This window comes from Aspergillus fijiensis (genome assembly GCF_003184825.1).
Source record: "Aspergillus fijiensis CBS 313.89 unplaced genomic scaffold BO72scaffold_29, whole genome shotgun sequence".
Lineage (NCBI taxonomy): Eukaryota > Fungi > Ascomycota > Eurotiomycetes > Eurotiales > Aspergillaceae > Aspergillus > Aspergillus fijiensis.
In genome coordinates this window covers 380,092-394,531 of record NW_024469005.1, presented here as the reverse complement: position 1 = coordinate 394,531, position 14,440 = coordinate 380,092, and the positions used below count along the sequence as shown (strand labels likewise).

The 14,440-nt window shown below is 49.8% G+C and overlaps 7 protein-coding genes across 7 annotated transcripts; 5 read left to right on the top strand and 2 right to left on the bottom strand.

Annotated features, from left to right (window-relative positions):
- Window positions 1-213: 213 nt before the first annotated feature.
- Window positions 214-1,557, top strand: BO72DRAFT_431145 (putative DUF814 domain protein; the record flags this gene model as incomplete). Its single annotated transcript, XM_040943124.1, has 4 exons — window positions 214-286; window positions 353-387; window positions 529-655; window positions 735-1,557. 4 exons carry the CDS (start codon window positions 214-216, stop codon window positions 1,133-1,135), a joined length of 636 nt encoding a protein of 211 aa, XP_040800473.1. The 3' UTR covers window positions 1,136-1,557.
- A 433-nt stretch (window positions 1,558-1,990) lies between these two features.
- Window positions 1,991-5,038, top strand: BO72DRAFT_469355 (uncharacterized protein; the record flags this gene model as incomplete). The annotated part of the gene is made up of 10 exons (XM_040946953.1): window positions 1,991-2,040; window positions 2,274-2,529; window positions 2,587-3,022; window positions 3,081-3,360; window positions 3,435-3,545; window positions 3,609-3,630; window positions 3,949-4,048; window positions 4,238-4,348; window positions 4,479-4,681; window positions 4,766-5,038. The coding sequence occupies 10 exons, from the start codon at window positions 1,991-1,993 to the stop codon at window positions 5,036-5,038; spliced, it is 1,842 nt and encodes a 613-aa protein (XP_040800472.1).
- A 41-nt stretch (window positions 5,039-5,079) lies between these two features.
- On the bottom strand, window positions 5,080-7,013 carry aspD (septin aspD). Its single transcript, XM_040944916.1, has 6 exons — window positions 6,717-7,013; window positions 6,520-6,648; window positions 6,378-6,459; window positions 6,183-6,320; window positions 5,914-6,127; window positions 5,080-5,861 (listed from the first exon to the last, which is right to left on the bottom strand). Exons 1-6 carry the CDS (start codon window positions 6,844-6,846, stop codon window positions 5,523-5,525), a joined length of 1,032 nt encoding a protein of 343 aa, XP_040800471.1. The 5' UTR covers window positions 6,847-7,013; the 3' UTR covers window positions 5,080-5,522.
- Window positions 7,014-7,269: 256 nt separating this feature from the next.
- Window positions 7,270-8,111, top strand: BO72DRAFT_448973 (mitochondrial 54S ribosomal protein bL32m). The gene is made up of 2 exons (XM_040944915.1): window positions 7,270-7,743; window positions 7,807-8,111. Exons 1-2 carry the CDS (start codon window positions 7,386-7,388, stop codon window positions 7,842-7,844), a joined length of 396 nt encoding a protein of 131 aa, XP_040800470.1. The 5' UTR covers window positions 7,270-7,385; the 3' UTR covers window positions 7,845-8,111.
- Window positions 8,112-8,187: 76 nt separating this feature from the next.
- On the top strand, window positions 8,188-9,751 carry BO72DRAFT_136582 (SKI complex subunit WD repeat protein SKI8). The gene is made up of 6 exons (XM_040939137.1): window positions 8,188-8,427; window positions 8,486-8,746; window positions 8,811-8,980; window positions 9,037-9,130; window positions 9,204-9,390; window positions 9,447-9,751. Exons 1-6 carry the CDS (start codon window positions 8,421-8,423, stop codon window positions 9,628-9,630), a joined length of 903 nt encoding a protein of 300 aa, XP_040800469.1. The 5' UTR covers window positions 8,188-8,420; the 3' UTR covers window positions 9,631-9,751.
- A 50-nt stretch (window positions 9,752-9,801) lies between these two features.
- BO72DRAFT_448972 (kinetochore Spc25 family protein) lies at window positions 9,802-10,808 on the bottom strand. Its single transcript, XM_040944914.1, has 2 exons — window positions 10,485-10,808; window positions 9,802-10,417 (listed from the first exon to the last, which is right to left on the bottom strand). The coding sequence occupies exons 1-2, from the start codon at window positions 10,714-10,716 to the stop codon at window positions 9,873-9,875; spliced, it is 777 nt and encodes a 258-aa protein (XP_040800468.1). The 5' UTR covers window positions 10,717-10,808; the 3' UTR covers window positions 9,802-9,872.
- A 119-nt stretch (window positions 10,809-10,927) lies between these two features.
- Window positions 10,928-14,413, top strand: BO72DRAFT_478160 (uncharacterized protein). The gene is made up of 4 exons (XM_040947482.1): window positions 10,928-11,263; window positions 11,325-12,515; window positions 12,579-13,266; window positions 13,333-14,413. Exons 1-4 carry the CDS (start codon window positions 11,161-11,163, stop codon window positions 14,321-14,323), a joined length of 2,973 nt encoding a protein of 990 aa, XP_040800467.1. The 5' UTR covers window positions 10,928-11,160; the 3' UTR covers window positions 14,324-14,413.
- The last annotated feature ends 27 nt before the right edge of the window (window positions 14,414-14,440 follow it).

The window sequence follows — 14,440 nt, the reverse complement described above, 5'->3', positions numbered from 1 at the left end:
GCAAGTTAGTAAGTACTAAGTTAGCCATTTACTCGAGTATTACTGAGTAGTTAGAAAAAAAAAGATGACTAATCACATATTTTGTCAACTAACTACTTCATTAGTTCCGAGTCGGTGATTGTCCCCGGAATTCTTTCGCCCCGCTATCCCCTTGCAGCAGCGACAGCTCCAGTTTGCTTCTTAGTTCCAAAATCCGGTGAACTGTCTGGCAGAATGGTTTACTATTTCACATCAAATGTGGTTCAACCCGCAGCCTTTATCTATGTTGGAAAGGATAAATTCGAAAGTATGATGGTTTTCCTTTATTCAACAGATTGTGCTGTGCCGAGACTCTAATATTTGACTTGAACAGATGAGGACCTTATTAAATTTGGATTAGAGAGTGATGTCTGGTAATCTGACCTTGTGCTGTGATTATAAGAGAATGTGCACCAAGTGAGCTAATATCTTTTTGCGTCTCGGCTAGGGTTTGTCTCTCTTCGTCGCGCAGCAACCTAGCATCCGAAGACACCCTAACTCAGTCATTAGTTCCATGTGGATAACCTGTCTAGTGCCCATGTGTACCTTCGCCTCCGTGATGGAGAAACATGGGATCAGATTCCGCAGGCGCTTCTCGAAGATTGTGCCCAGCTAACGAAGGCGAATTCAATCGAAGGTCAGACATATTTCGTCAGGAACGGATACCGATGAGAATCCGCAAGATAATAAGCGGTGGAGACTAAACAACCTTATAGGGAATAGGAAGGACAACATCACAGTGATCTATACACCGTGGTCAAATTTGATGAAGGATGGATCCATGGCAGCTGGCCAAGTCTCTTTTCATAACCACAAACTAGTGCGCAAGGTTTTTGTCCGACAGCGAGAAAACCCTATCGTCAATCGCCTGAACAAAACCCGCATTGAAAAGTTCCCTGATCTTAAAGCCGAGAAAGATGAGTTCTTGAAAAAGAAGAACAAGGAGGAACGCAAAGTGAGAGAGGAGCAACGCATAAAGGAGAAATTGGAAAGAAGGGAACGCGACCAGTTGAAATGGCAAAAGGAGCATGCTTACGATGACCTCATGAGCGAGGAGAATATTCAAGGCAGCAGCAACCAAGACCGGGACGCTGACTTTTATGACGACTTCATGTGAAGCAGAAGGCATACAGTGGATTGTCATGTTGTCTCTCCAATGGCCGTCGTCGGCTTGTCGCATGCTATACTATCGACGAAACAACATAACTCAGTACTTTTCACGAAGCATCCATTTGAACTGCAACAACGGAAGTTGGTTACTGGGCCTTGTTCCGTGGTCGCGAAACTCCACATCAAATGGTTAGGAAGCGCATAGCCCAGAGCACGCATATTAACTCGTGTCTCAACTCGACCTGTCCCAGTGCCGGGGAGCTGGCTCTGAGAGTGGCTGGGAGCCGGCCACTGGCATATAGCCTGTCGCTATCCCACAACACAGCGCAGCAGATATGAAGTCCACCTAAAGGGTCATCATAGCGTGCTTATAAGCTGTGCATTGCATGTGAACTTAGTAGAATAAACTAGGCAGAATATTGAATTGAGTCTGAATACACAGGTGATGCAGTATACAAAGAGAGTGAAACTCCTTTTTAGCCCCTTCGCGGTGCCGGCTCATACTGTTGGGTGTGGTAATTCGGCGTAACTAAGCGAGAGCTGCGGACTGCGGAAGCAGCCTCCCTGCGCTAGCGATGTTGACAGCTATGGTCGGTCCCTCACCATAGTACTCCTGTACAACAAGTTCAATGACCATAACACCAGCTTCGATATAACCGCGCCTCAGTCACGTCGGTACTCAAAAAAGTGAAGATGCCTGAAGGTTCGTCTTCAATTGTGCAGATTCGTAATTCTTCTAGCCTATCCCGTTGTTTCCGCTGATACTTCCCAACAGGCGCAAAGTCAAAGAATAAGAAGAAAGCCAAGGGTACCACCGGCCCCAGGGGGATTGAGAGCAAGACCTCAAACGAAAACCAAGGCAATGATCAGGACCGAGCCCCGGAGGACACTGAGGCACCCGCGCAACCGAGCGTAAGGGCACCCCCGTTTACCCCTTCACACCGAATGCCCACCTGAGCTGATTATGTGACGGAACAGGAGAGCGACAACAATAAGGTTGATACCACCGAGGGTTCAGCGGCTAAAGAGAGCGCGAAGAGAGATAAACCAACCGGAGATTCATCGACTGAGACGACTGACGATCGGACATTTATTGCGACCAGCCATCCGACTAACCCTACAGGCCATGGGAGCAATCCCACCAGCTCCGAGGCTCTCCAGTCCAACGACCGGTTTGATGCCCTCGTTCGGGATCGGGATACCTTGCGGGCGGAAGTGGCAGACATGCGCAAGTCATTGGAGGAAATCCAGTCGAAACACCACGCGGAGATGAAAGCTCTACAGGGGAGGCTAGATGACGCCGAAAACAAGAAAGAACATGCAGAGTCGCAGTTCCAGAAGCTCCTGGAAAGAGTGAATACAATCAAGTCTCAACTTGGCGAGAGATTGAGGGAAGATGCTGTATGTCTTCGGCACTTGCATTCCTATGCTATCCCCAAGCATACTAACTCATAACAGGAAGAGCTTGCACAGGCTAGATCGAAAATTGATGAATTGGAGGAGGAAAACACAAGCATCAAGGATCAATACCAAGCGAAGTGTGGCGAGCTCGAGCAGTTGTCGGAAGACAGAAGGAACATGTCACAGGAGCTTTCGACCTTGCGAGATCGTACAAATCTGTCCCAGCAAAATTGGTTGAAAGAGAAGGAGGAGCTCCTAGAACAAGAGAACTATCTTCAGTCAGAGTTCGAGCAAGCCAAAGAGGCCATGCACAACTGGGAAGTCCTTGCTATGGAGGAGCGGTCCATTAGGGAAACCCTTGAAGTGAAGGTGGTAGATCTCGAGGAACAGCTAGCAAGCGTCAAAGATGCCTACGAGAAAGCATCTACGGAACGTGACTCTCAAGTGGCTGCAGTTGACGGACTACAGCGAGCTTTGCAGGAAATCCAAACCGGTGAGACTAGCCCCTATCTCTAACATGCTTCTCCTGAATTACCACCAATGTTTTGTAGCGCGCAAACAGGAACTTCGTGAGCTCGTGGAGAACTCCGACGCCCAGCTTGAGGAGCTGAAGCAGAGTCTTCAAGAGGCAACGAAGAAAGCCCTCGACGCCGAGAAATCTCTTCAAGATGCTCAGGGCGAGCTCGAACGAGTTCGGCCATTCGAGAAGGAAGTCAAAGAAAAGAACCTCTTGATAGGGAAGCTCAGGCACGAAGCGGTGACACTCAACGACCATCTGACGAAAGCTCTGCGCTTCCTCAAGAAAGGGAAGCCGGAAGACAACGTCGACAGGTGCGTTTTCTGCGCTATGACTGTGGTCCTTGGCTGGCCGTATGAAGGATTGCCTGTTGATTAACTATTCCTAGACATATCGTAACGAATCACCTCCTGCATTTTCTTGCTCTTGATCGGTCAGATCCCAAGAAGTTCCAGATCTTGCAACTCATTGCCGCGCTCCTCGGCTGGACAGATGGTTAGTCAGCCATTCTTCTTTTGTGATCTTACCATACTCGTGGTCACTAACGAATTGAATAGAGCAGCGTGAGCAGGCTGGTCTGGCGCGTCCAGGAACATCGAGCATTTCTGGGAAGTTGAGACTTCCAAGCACACCCATGCATCGTACGCCAAGCAGCCAAACCTTGGCCTCGGAATTTCTTGACAATGGAAACGCGAGCAAAGAATCATTGGCGGAGTTGTGGTCCAACTTCTTGGAGCAGGAGTCACAGAATGCGGAAATGGCACATCCAAAGCCGTGAGGCTAGTTCCGCATTCATTCGAGACCAACAGTCTGTGGCCTTTCGGATTGAATTACTACTTCTGTGAATAACATCTGGGCCTCTACTCGCATTCCTCCTCTTGCTGTAATTGTATGCGTGATAGTATGAGATAAGCTATGTCATGAGGCTGTCCGTTTGCGACATACGGCACATGCGCCTTCGGTTCACCGCCTCATATTCTGCCGCATCTATTTTGTTGAAGTGTCAATTCAACGCCGACCAGAGTCTTGCATACCATGAATAGCTTAGCAACACCACGAGTACAACTTTTCTCAAAGTCTAATCATTTCTCGCGGAGATACCCCTATTGCATCTCAAGAATGGCTTCTAGCGCCGGTGAGCTTCTCCCTTCTCACAAGGGCGAGTGGAATCTTAATTGACCGCGCGCGCAGTGCACAAATTCCGCCCAGTTGTGGTCTCAGGACCGTCAGGAACCGGGAAGTCGACTCTCCTGAAGAGGCTCTTTGCCGACTATCCGAACACCTTCGGCTTCTCAATCTCGCGTATGTCCTTCGGTGCCCCCTCCCGGCTCTTACCCAGCCTAAGATTGTGGCCGGACATTCCCCCGCAACCACGCACCCACACACTCTCCAAACCGCAAAGGCATAGATTTCTGATGGCATGCCTCCTTAGATACCACGCGGAGCCCTCGTGCGGGTGAGCAAGACGGTCGCGAATACTGTTTCACGACAAAGGAAGACTTTCTCGACTTGGTCAGCAAGAACGGCTTCATTGAACATGCGCAATTTGGAGGCAATTACTATGGTACTAGTGTCCAAGCTGTGAAGAACATCGCCGAGCAGGGTAGGATTTGCATTCTTGATATCGAGATGGAAGTATGTTGCTGCTTCTTCTGTTCATCTGATTGTGTTCACTTCAGAAAATGCCTCGCTAACAGCTCATTTTCCTTTTAACTCCAGGGTGTGAAGCAGGTTAAGCGCACGGATCTCAATGCGCGCTTTTTGTTCCTGGCCCCTCCCTCGGTGGAGGAGTTGGAGAGGAGACTGCGTGGAAGAAACACTGAGACAGAAGAAAGCCTGAAGAAACGTCTTGCGCAGGCTAAAAATGAGCTCGAATACGCCAAGGAGCCGGGTGCTCATGATAAAGTCGTCGTCAATGATGACCTTGAGAAAGCTTATGCTGAGTTGAGGGACTTCATTGTCGACGGCGATAAATTCGGCGCCCAGCAATAGTGTGAGACCCTCATTTACGCTGTATCTTATAGACGCACATAACGACTTCAATACTTGTCTGCTCATTGTTATTAATTTAGCTCAGAACCACCGGAATTTTTACATTGCCTTCCGACCTTCTGCATGAAGCGATCCTACAATCATTCGTCTCACTGGAGCCAAGATAAATAAATACATGAAACGACGATACGATCGATGTTTAGCGCTTCGTTGCTAGCTTTCAGTTGATCTGCGACGAAAAGTCCATAGAAAATCACGAGGTAGTTAGGTCACTTCCTCACAAATAGAATTGTTCAAGTGACGACGGGTACGATCAAGGAATTATAAAGTTAAACAGGATATCTGTAGAAGCATGCCGAGACGAAGTTGGTGCTATGAGATTAAAACATTAAGGAAAGAAAAGGAAGAAAGTGACCCTGATTGGGCTCACTGCCCATGTTTCATCCACGCAAAGAAGCAAGGGCAAGCGAAATGCTCAGACATATCAATAGCCATTCATCGTCATGCGTTGCGAGTTACGGCTAAGCTCCCTGTCGGCCGAAGGACTAATGGGCCGGCTGCTACCAGGATGGCCGCCAGCAGCACTGCTCTCCTTGAGTGCCAGAAGTTGCTTAGCACGGAATGTCTCGTAGTGAATCTGGCTTGTCGTCTCGATAAGGTCCTGAAGATGGGTGCGGGTAAGGAAGTTTCGGAGATAGACGAATTCGCAGTGATTCTCATCCTCCACGTTGATGACACCCCAGCGGTTTTGGCGGCCGCGAACTTGCTGGCCATTGACGACGATCGTTCTTTCGCTACCAACTACAGCGAATGGAATGATGTCCTACACGAACGTTAGAACGGGAGGCGCCATGAGACCCGAGGCGGTTACTGACCTTGATTTGAGCATTGACTGCACGCTCTTCGTCATCAAGCTCATCGTTGTCATAGGGGTACATTTTCAGATTGTGGAAGGCGAACTCCTCCTTGATTCTTTCCTTGAACGCCTGGCGTTCCTCGAGAGTAAGCGAGTCGGCTTTAGCGATGACGGGAACCACGTTGACCACGTCAGAGAGCTTCTTTAGGACGACAATGTCGATGGGCTTGAGACTAGTTGGTACTCCATCAGTTTCTGTAAGATCAAGCCTAAGGTCACTATACTCACGCATGGCCAGATGGCTGGATGAAGAACAAGCAGCAGTGGATGCGGGTGTCTTGAATATAGCGGTCACGTTGAGCAGTAAGCTCCTTTCGGAGATATGCGGAGTGTTGATCCTTGATGTACTTCACAATAGGATCCCAGCTGATCACAACATTTGTTAGTTCGGCTTTCGTGGCTGAAATTTCTCGGTTGCTTTACCATCTGTCATTGTTGACCTGATCGCCGTAGCCCGGGGTGTCGACGATGTTTAGCCTGAGACGCACGCCATTCTCCTCAATGACTTGGGAAACCGATCATTAGTCTTATGGTCGGGCTTATTAGCGAAAAATGAGGAACATACTGTGCGAGACAGTTTGGATTTCGGTTGTTGAACGAACGGGTTCGTTAGGGGCCAGGCGACCTTTGGAGTCGATCAGGTGAGAAGCGAAGATAGTGTTGATCAAGGTCGACTTTCCCAGGCCGGTTTGTCCTATTCATATATATCAATGCCAGTCGTATGCCAGGATTGAGACTATGCTCAGACGTGCTGCAACTCACCGACGCACATCACATTGAACTGAAATCCACGCTTCAACAGCTTTCGCTCAATCTGAGAAGTGATACTATCGAAACCGACATGACTACGAGGAAAGACCGACGCAGGGGTGGAATTCGCCGCGGCAGCCATGGTGCTGGAAGAGAGAGAGAAGATGGAGAAGGAGGGGATGTGGAGAATGGGCTGATAGTGGTCGTAGATAGTAGATTGGTATCTAGATAGTAGGAGTAGCAACCTCCAACAAAGTGTCGGTGGGGGAGGGGAAGGGAGAAGCAGTGGGCGAGTCCAAGGTTAAAACTAGAGACGAACAGCAATCCTTCAACGAAAGGCCAAGGCAGGAGGAGTGAGTTCGAGGAAGGAACAAGACTGATGAAGCAAACAAGCGAGAGAGAGAGAGAGGGAGGGAAAGACGGACTGATGCAGTGGATGCATTCCCCTTAAGTTGTTCCCTTTGGATTGCCGTTGTTGTCGCGACTCAGGGGGAGACCGCTAGTCCAGAATCAGATTAGCGGCTCTCCAGACCCCAATCGGGCCATTCGCCGCCAATCTGAAGCTTCAATTGAAGATTTATTTGTTTCCGCATTGAATCCGCTTGCCTATCAGTCCTGACGCTGCCCCCGTCCTGTGTGCTCCTTCACAACCCCCTCATCCAGATCGTCCTCAGCGTCCCAATGTCCTTGCGACTGTTTCCCTCCCGTCTATCCGCCCAGGGGCTGTCCCCGGCCGGTTCACTTTCGACGGCTCTCGCCAACGCCGCAGTCGGACGCTGGCCCCAATTCACACTCAATGCCTCCGCCGTGTCGCAGTCTCTCTTGAGACCGGCCGCATTCACGCTCAAAATCCCTGGACTCTTGTCTGATATCTGGGAATCCGTTCTCCGCGCCGTCCCGAAGAAGAAGACCTCCCATATGAAGAAACGTCATAGGCAGATGGCCGGCAAAGCATTGAAAGATGTCAAGAGTCTTAGCACCTGTTCGGGGTGTGGTCAAATCAAGCGCTCACATGTGCTGTGCCCGAATTGTGTTGCTAGTAAGTGTGACTACCTTAAAAAGTGACTTGGGAGCCCATCTCATCAGTTAATTCCATCGTCAGGTATTAAGAAGCAATGGGGTCGCAAAAATACCGAATGAAGCGAACAGACGAGGTGGCTCGAAGTGATGATAGATGCTTGAATTATGTTTGGCTGGGATTGTATAATATCGGGTCCATATGATGTGTAGGATAAAATGCTGCATGGCATTCGGCGTTTGGTCCAACTAAGGGTTCATGTTCTATTCCACTTTTTGTTTCTTTTAAATTTCCATCATCTTCATGTCATTGTGTACCTTACGGATCGTATTGTTTATGTCCTTAAATTCGTTGGAACCATTTGAAATAGGAATTGGTGGTGGTAAAAAGACTTGATGTTCCGTGCGTTTACCCGCGATTCATGATCTCATCCAGCCGCCTCGAGATTGTCCCGCCATGGTCATGATTTAGCCTTACTTGTTATGTCTTTGACAGCACCCAGCTCCTGCAGCTAGCGACCACATTACCTCGACCCGCTCGTATCATTCTGCGTCTGTCAAGAATCAATGTCTTGAGCTGACTCGGAGCTGTCATGGTAATGTGTATACCAGAGACTGTCGTTTGTTCGCCGCTTTTATTCTAACTCCAAACCTGGCGGCTCTAGTCGAAGCAATATCTTTCCTGCGGTTCCGCAGGCAATGGTTCGTATGACCAAGTGGAAACTACCATTTACTCCCAGACTCATGCTAAATGTCAAGCGTAGCACACCCTACTGACATTTACGGACTCGCCGTGACCGATAAGTTCTGCTTATCGGCATCTGGCTCCTCTTCGTTGAAAGTCCATTCGACGGTTGACCCTGACTTCCCACTGGTCCAATCCCTTGATGATGCCCATAAACTTGGCTGTCATCATGTAGTGACCAACGCGAAAGGACTACGGGCAGCTAGCATTGGGTTCGGGGGTGAGATCGCGATATGGTCCTGCCACGACGGCGTATGGGCGAAGGATAGCATCGCTTCAGGTAGGTGATTCCCTTTGTCTGTCTGGGCCAGGCTATTCAAAGAGCTATACTGATCTGGTCTCAGTCAATCAGACTGGGTCTGCAGGCATCTGGGCAATCGCCATGTCTGAGGACGGGCAATACCTTGCTGGTGTCAGCCAAGATGGGCACGTCAAGGTCTGGGACCTGAATGCCAGTGGTGAAGAGATTCGAGACTACGAAACGAAAGGCAGCTTCGGTACCTGCATAGATCTGGTAAATTGCGAAATTCACCCATTCTTTCGTCAATTGAAGCTCATACGAGGCTGTAGTCCGCGGATGGTCGATTCCTTGCTAGCGGGCATGAGAATGGTAGTGTCTACATCTTCAGCACTGAAACAGGCCGCATGCCATTCAGTTTATCAGGTGAAGGATTGACTCGCTACTATCTCTGCAAATCGCAAGTGCTCTGACTATCTATCTCGTTTGCAAATACTAGGTCTTGTGAAACCCGTTAGAGCGGTTGCTTTCTCACCAGGAGGGAAGTTCCTTGCTGCCGCCGGAGATTCACAGGTGATTGTGTTATATGACACATCATCTGGTGAACCGGTAGCCAATCTATCGGGTCATACAGCATGGGTTATGTCTCTTTCATGGAGCAATACAGGAGAATACCTTCTCAGCGGGTAAGAACACCTGCGGTACACGCGCGCCTTCTAGTAGTGATCCTGACAGTCAATAGCTCTTTTGATGGCAAAGTCAAGGTTTGGTCAATCGACACTAGAGCGTGTGTAGCCACTCATTCTGAGACCGAGAAATCCATATGGAGTGTGAGATGGCTGCCGAAGGTCGGGCGGTCGGAAGGCTTCGCCACGGCCGGGGCGAGTCGAAGCATATCATTCTACCGCGAGGCTACAGGTGGTTGATCTGGTCTCGCGTGTATGACAGCTTTGACGGAGGCTGATTGAGGAGTTCAGGCCAAGGGCGGAATGTTATCTATTACCTTTCTGCCGCAGACCCCCCCCCTCTTTTGTCTCTTGCCTAGGTTCAGGTGCGATGTGGCTACGCTGGGGTTTCTTACGCATATGGCTTGTATTCCGGCAAAATCATTGAGGTGGTATCCATAAGCATGTATCATCAAGCATTTCTGTCCGTCCAACTTAACTCGCTATTTCATTGTTTCGACAAACAATTTCCGCATCCTCTTGAGAAACCCACCAAAATCGCGATCTTCATTTACAATGTCGAGTTCGCGCTCCAGCGCCTCCCGATCAACCTTGGGTCGCGTGTGAAAGACATCATAATCCCGACTGGCCGTTCCAAGCTCGAACCAAGCCTCGGCCTCCCAGTCTTTCTCGAGTAAATGTGTGTAAACAAACTTCAGCCTATCTTCCCGGCCGGCTCCCTCGATTCGTAAACACAGATAATCTTGCCAAAAGTCAAGCTCCGGAACATTGAGCCGAGCCTGCTCATCGAGGTATTTGGCGTGCAATCTCTGCGCTTCTAATCTCTGATTGATCATTTTCTGAGTCTCGTCGATTTGCTGCTTCAAGCGATCACGCTTAGCGAGCCGCGAGTCGCGCTCCAAGGTGACAGATGAGATGGCCGCATGCATCTCAGCGGCCTCCGCGGCCTCCTTTTGCAGAGTCTGTTGATGGGTTTGTGCTTTCAAATCGAGAATCTCGATATCTCTGTGTCTCATGCGCTGATCCTCTGGACGCCGCGGTGTTAGCGGAAGGCAAATCACGTCCTAACGCGTCCGACTGCTGTGCTTGCTTACCCTGAAGCTCTGCCAACCCGCTTTTAAACTGATTCCTCTCTTCTAGAACTTTTTTCCGGCCGCGCTCGATAAAGGCATCAAAATGAGCTGTGAATTGAGCCATGCGGTTGCGTAGGTCCTCAAAACCAAAGTTGATGCTGGGCAAGGAGTCGGCCATCGACGGCGCATCAGCCGACGCGAGAGGCGGGCGCATGCCACTCGTCGAGAGTGAGGGATCAAATGCATTATTCATTGTGAGTCTAAATATTAGTGAGCTAGAGATGAGCCGATTGCTGATTAAGGCGTGAAATGGGAAAAGCTGGTTGTTTTCTTTGCGGCTTCCATGGACGGACGCTAGTAGACTAATTGAGTAAATGACTGTAAACCCGTCGTACCTGTTGCGGCGCAACCCCCGGGTCAAAAGCTTGGCGTCGATGGATCTAGTATATTTTTTTCGCCATCCGGTCCTGGCCTGTCTAGACCGAATTATTTTATGCAGCTACAAGAGAAAGACACTTTATTGTCACGTTTGCATGGGTTCTGGCTTGCTGGCTGCTCAGAGCCGCTTCAGTTCAGTGCCCTGCCCGAGACTCTGTCTTCCATCCCAATCCTATTAACACATTGGGTTCGGTGCTCGATATGCTCACGACTACCCAGCTTCAGGTAGAGCATATTGCCCGGAGCAAGAACAGACCCAATGGATGAACAACCTCTAGGTGCTCTACAGTATGGGCACTTGGGACGACCGACATATAATCCCGAAACCCAGACTTGGCTGTTTCCACGAACATTGGCCTCAAGTAAGCTGCCTGAGCCAAAAGAAATGCCTTCGCTGGCAAGACTGACCTCCTCCGTTCGAAGATCTTCCCCTGAAGTATGCCGGGGTTAACAAACATACCGTCAAATCCCCTTCGACTGCATCTCAGACATCGCTGATCGAGAACAAGGGCCTCCTGCCTCAGGTCTATCCGGAGCTTGCGGCCTGTTGGCCTCTTGCGTCGGACGAAAATACCTCGCATATCATCACGACAGCTAGCGAAATATGCGATCCCTCGGTTTCGGCCCTTCTGGATTTCGGTTACGCCGTAGATTTGGAGAATGGCGAGTCGGGGACCCGCGGGGTACCAATCGCGGTCATTGCATCAGGAGAGTGCGGGAATGTTGTGTCCTTTCGCAAACTCGAAGAGGATGCGATTGAGTTGAGACAAGAAGCAACAGCCAGAGCGCGCGTGCCCTCTATCGGAGATATCGAAAAAGCCGACTGGTTCGTGGGAGGTGCAGCCATTCGGCAGATCTGTTTCGCTCGAACAGTGGAAGAGCAGGCGACATGGATAGCAGTTCGTTCACCTCAATTCACGGTTATCTTCAGACCGCAGTATCACAGGAATCCCGTTCCTACACCAGTTGCTCGACTAAGTGATTATACATTGTCGAATGAATGCCGCATGTCTCGCCTTGATGCCAACATGGTGGTCGAAATTTCGACCTCGCAAACTGGGGGGTTTGCACATGCAGACGTGACCTTCAATCCTTGGTATCAGAAACAACTTGGCATTGTTGATGTGCGAGGCAGATGGAGTGTATGGGACGTGTCTGGTCGCTACAATAAGAATAAAAGTAGTTGGATGACTACATGCGTTAGAAATGGTTCATTGCCATGGCTCGATATCGATGAGGGTCAGGGCGATGACCGCCCCCGTCATGATGGATGGGCGGCTATTGAATGGGTGGGAGATGTTAACAGCTTTATTGTATGTGACCGGCGCTGCCCGATGTTATATCGGACGCGAGACGGTCAGGTATACCCATACTCCATTGAGCTCGGCTTGAAGAGGAAGTCTGAATGGATATTAGACGTCAAACGAAGCGCCAGCAACGTCTCACATGTCTTCATCCTGACAACATCTCGGATCTTCTGGCTGGCTCTTGCGCCCGAATCTGGCTCAGAAACTAGCGATTCACGACCTGCAGTATTCCCTCAAATGTCATGGCGTCATTTTCGGGATCCCGAAGACACGACAATGCGGCTTGATCCTTTTCTTATACATGAAGGTAGAGCTCGCCAGCATAGCAGTCCATATGTAAGCTTGACAAATGCTGACAGCTGCTTAACAGATTTTTATCTCATCCTCTACTCACAACTGAATCCTTTTACACTCGTCTTCCCCTGTTCTTATGTACGCGATACCGAAGCAGAGACATTAACTTTACACGACCCATCGATGTTAGACATCCCACCGTCTGATATCCCTTCAGAATACCAGCTATCACCCAACAGTACCCAGTTTTCCACGCTTGTAATGAGAGAAACCAGTCACCTCTCATTGCCAGTCCGCAACAAATCTCACGACTGCAGAGCCAGCATTTTGAAGCTTTTCGCATTAGACTCGCATCTCTCTGTACATGAATCAGTCTATGTCGGATTTGCCCGTAACAGTGCCGCAGTCGGGGACTCACTACCCATAGATGTCTTGAAGGCTAAAAAGCGAGCTCCAGGGATGTCACGGACTCGGTCAACTACCTTCCACGATGACTTCATAACGCACGATTGGGACGAGACGGCTTCGCGAAGTGGCGTCTTGACCTTAGATGCTGCAATGTCCAGTATCACACCACTTGCTTTTCCGCAGTGGACGCTTGATTATACTCAGATCTACGCCGTGGTAACTGGCAGGTTGGGGCTGGGATCGAGCAGGAAGGGCGCTGACAAACGTATCGGCGATAGCCTCAATAATATGGTCCAACAGCTAGACAGGCTACTTGCAGATGCCGAGGCTAGTGACAGGTTCAAAAATCAGACAGGGTGAGTTTGCTTCTCGAGATTTGCTCTCATCAAACCCGCCCCTGCACGATTCTAATGTTTTCGCAGGCTTGAGCTCCTTGGTAGCGGCCTAGCCTTGGATAATCTTGATCAAAATGCCCAAGAATGGACTTCTTTCTGGTCACGCACTGCCCACGGCCGCTCAGGTCTTCTCAACTACGTCTATACCACGATTCAAGCCTCTAGTACCTTCAGTACGATTACTTCTCAATCCTCTACAAAGGCCGATTTGATCCAACCACTTAGTCCTTTAACACTATATGATGAATTGGTGAACGAATGGCTTGGTTATCTACCTCACGATATACCCGGGCGCACAAGGATCATGAAAGAACAAATCATCCGAGGCGTGGTAGCCGATCTAATCCTAGCACAATTCAGCATCCGAGGCGGGATAGGACATGGTTCCAGGGATTCTGAACGAGCAGATTCTGTAGTTCCATCTTCGTCTGCGGCAATACTAAATGAGAATGAGGAGAGCCTATCCGCTGCTTTGCCTGGGGAGGACAACAAGAGTGCACCCAGCAGTAGCAGGACGAGCAGGAAGAATCGAGAGCCAGACGTGAATGAGCCTGAACCGCAAGCGAATATATGGCCAGTGTACTCTAGTCTATCGGCTTTTACCAGCTTCAAGAGCGATCAGGTATTGAATTCCGGCACAGCAAGCATGCTACAACACTGGAGACCTGGAGTCAACCCCGCCGACTATAGCTGGCAAAGGCATGTAGCAGGGGCTCAGGGCATGACGGCCACTACTCCCAAGCGGCGGCATTCACGGAGAAGGACGACACCGTTGCATGGAAGTCAACAAGCTGGCTCGACTCCTCTTCCCATTCCTATCGTCCCAGCCGACACTACTCGGACTTGGGGAAGCCAGCCGGAACACCTTGAGCCGCCCAGTCTCCAATTGCACAGCAGTCAGATGGCGGACCAGAATGTCTCAATGACACAAATCGAGCGCGGCATGTTTGGTGGTCGAGAGGCGGGGCGGAGAACCGTGGCGAAGGCGAGGAAGAAGAAGCGGGCGGCGGGCTTCTAGGGAATGATGAAGCTGTCATCTGCGAATTTATCATCTCATGTAACTTACATATTATAGTTAATTCTGACTCAGGCACGGTATTTGCCAGGATTATTAATCCCACCGAGCATACGGTAG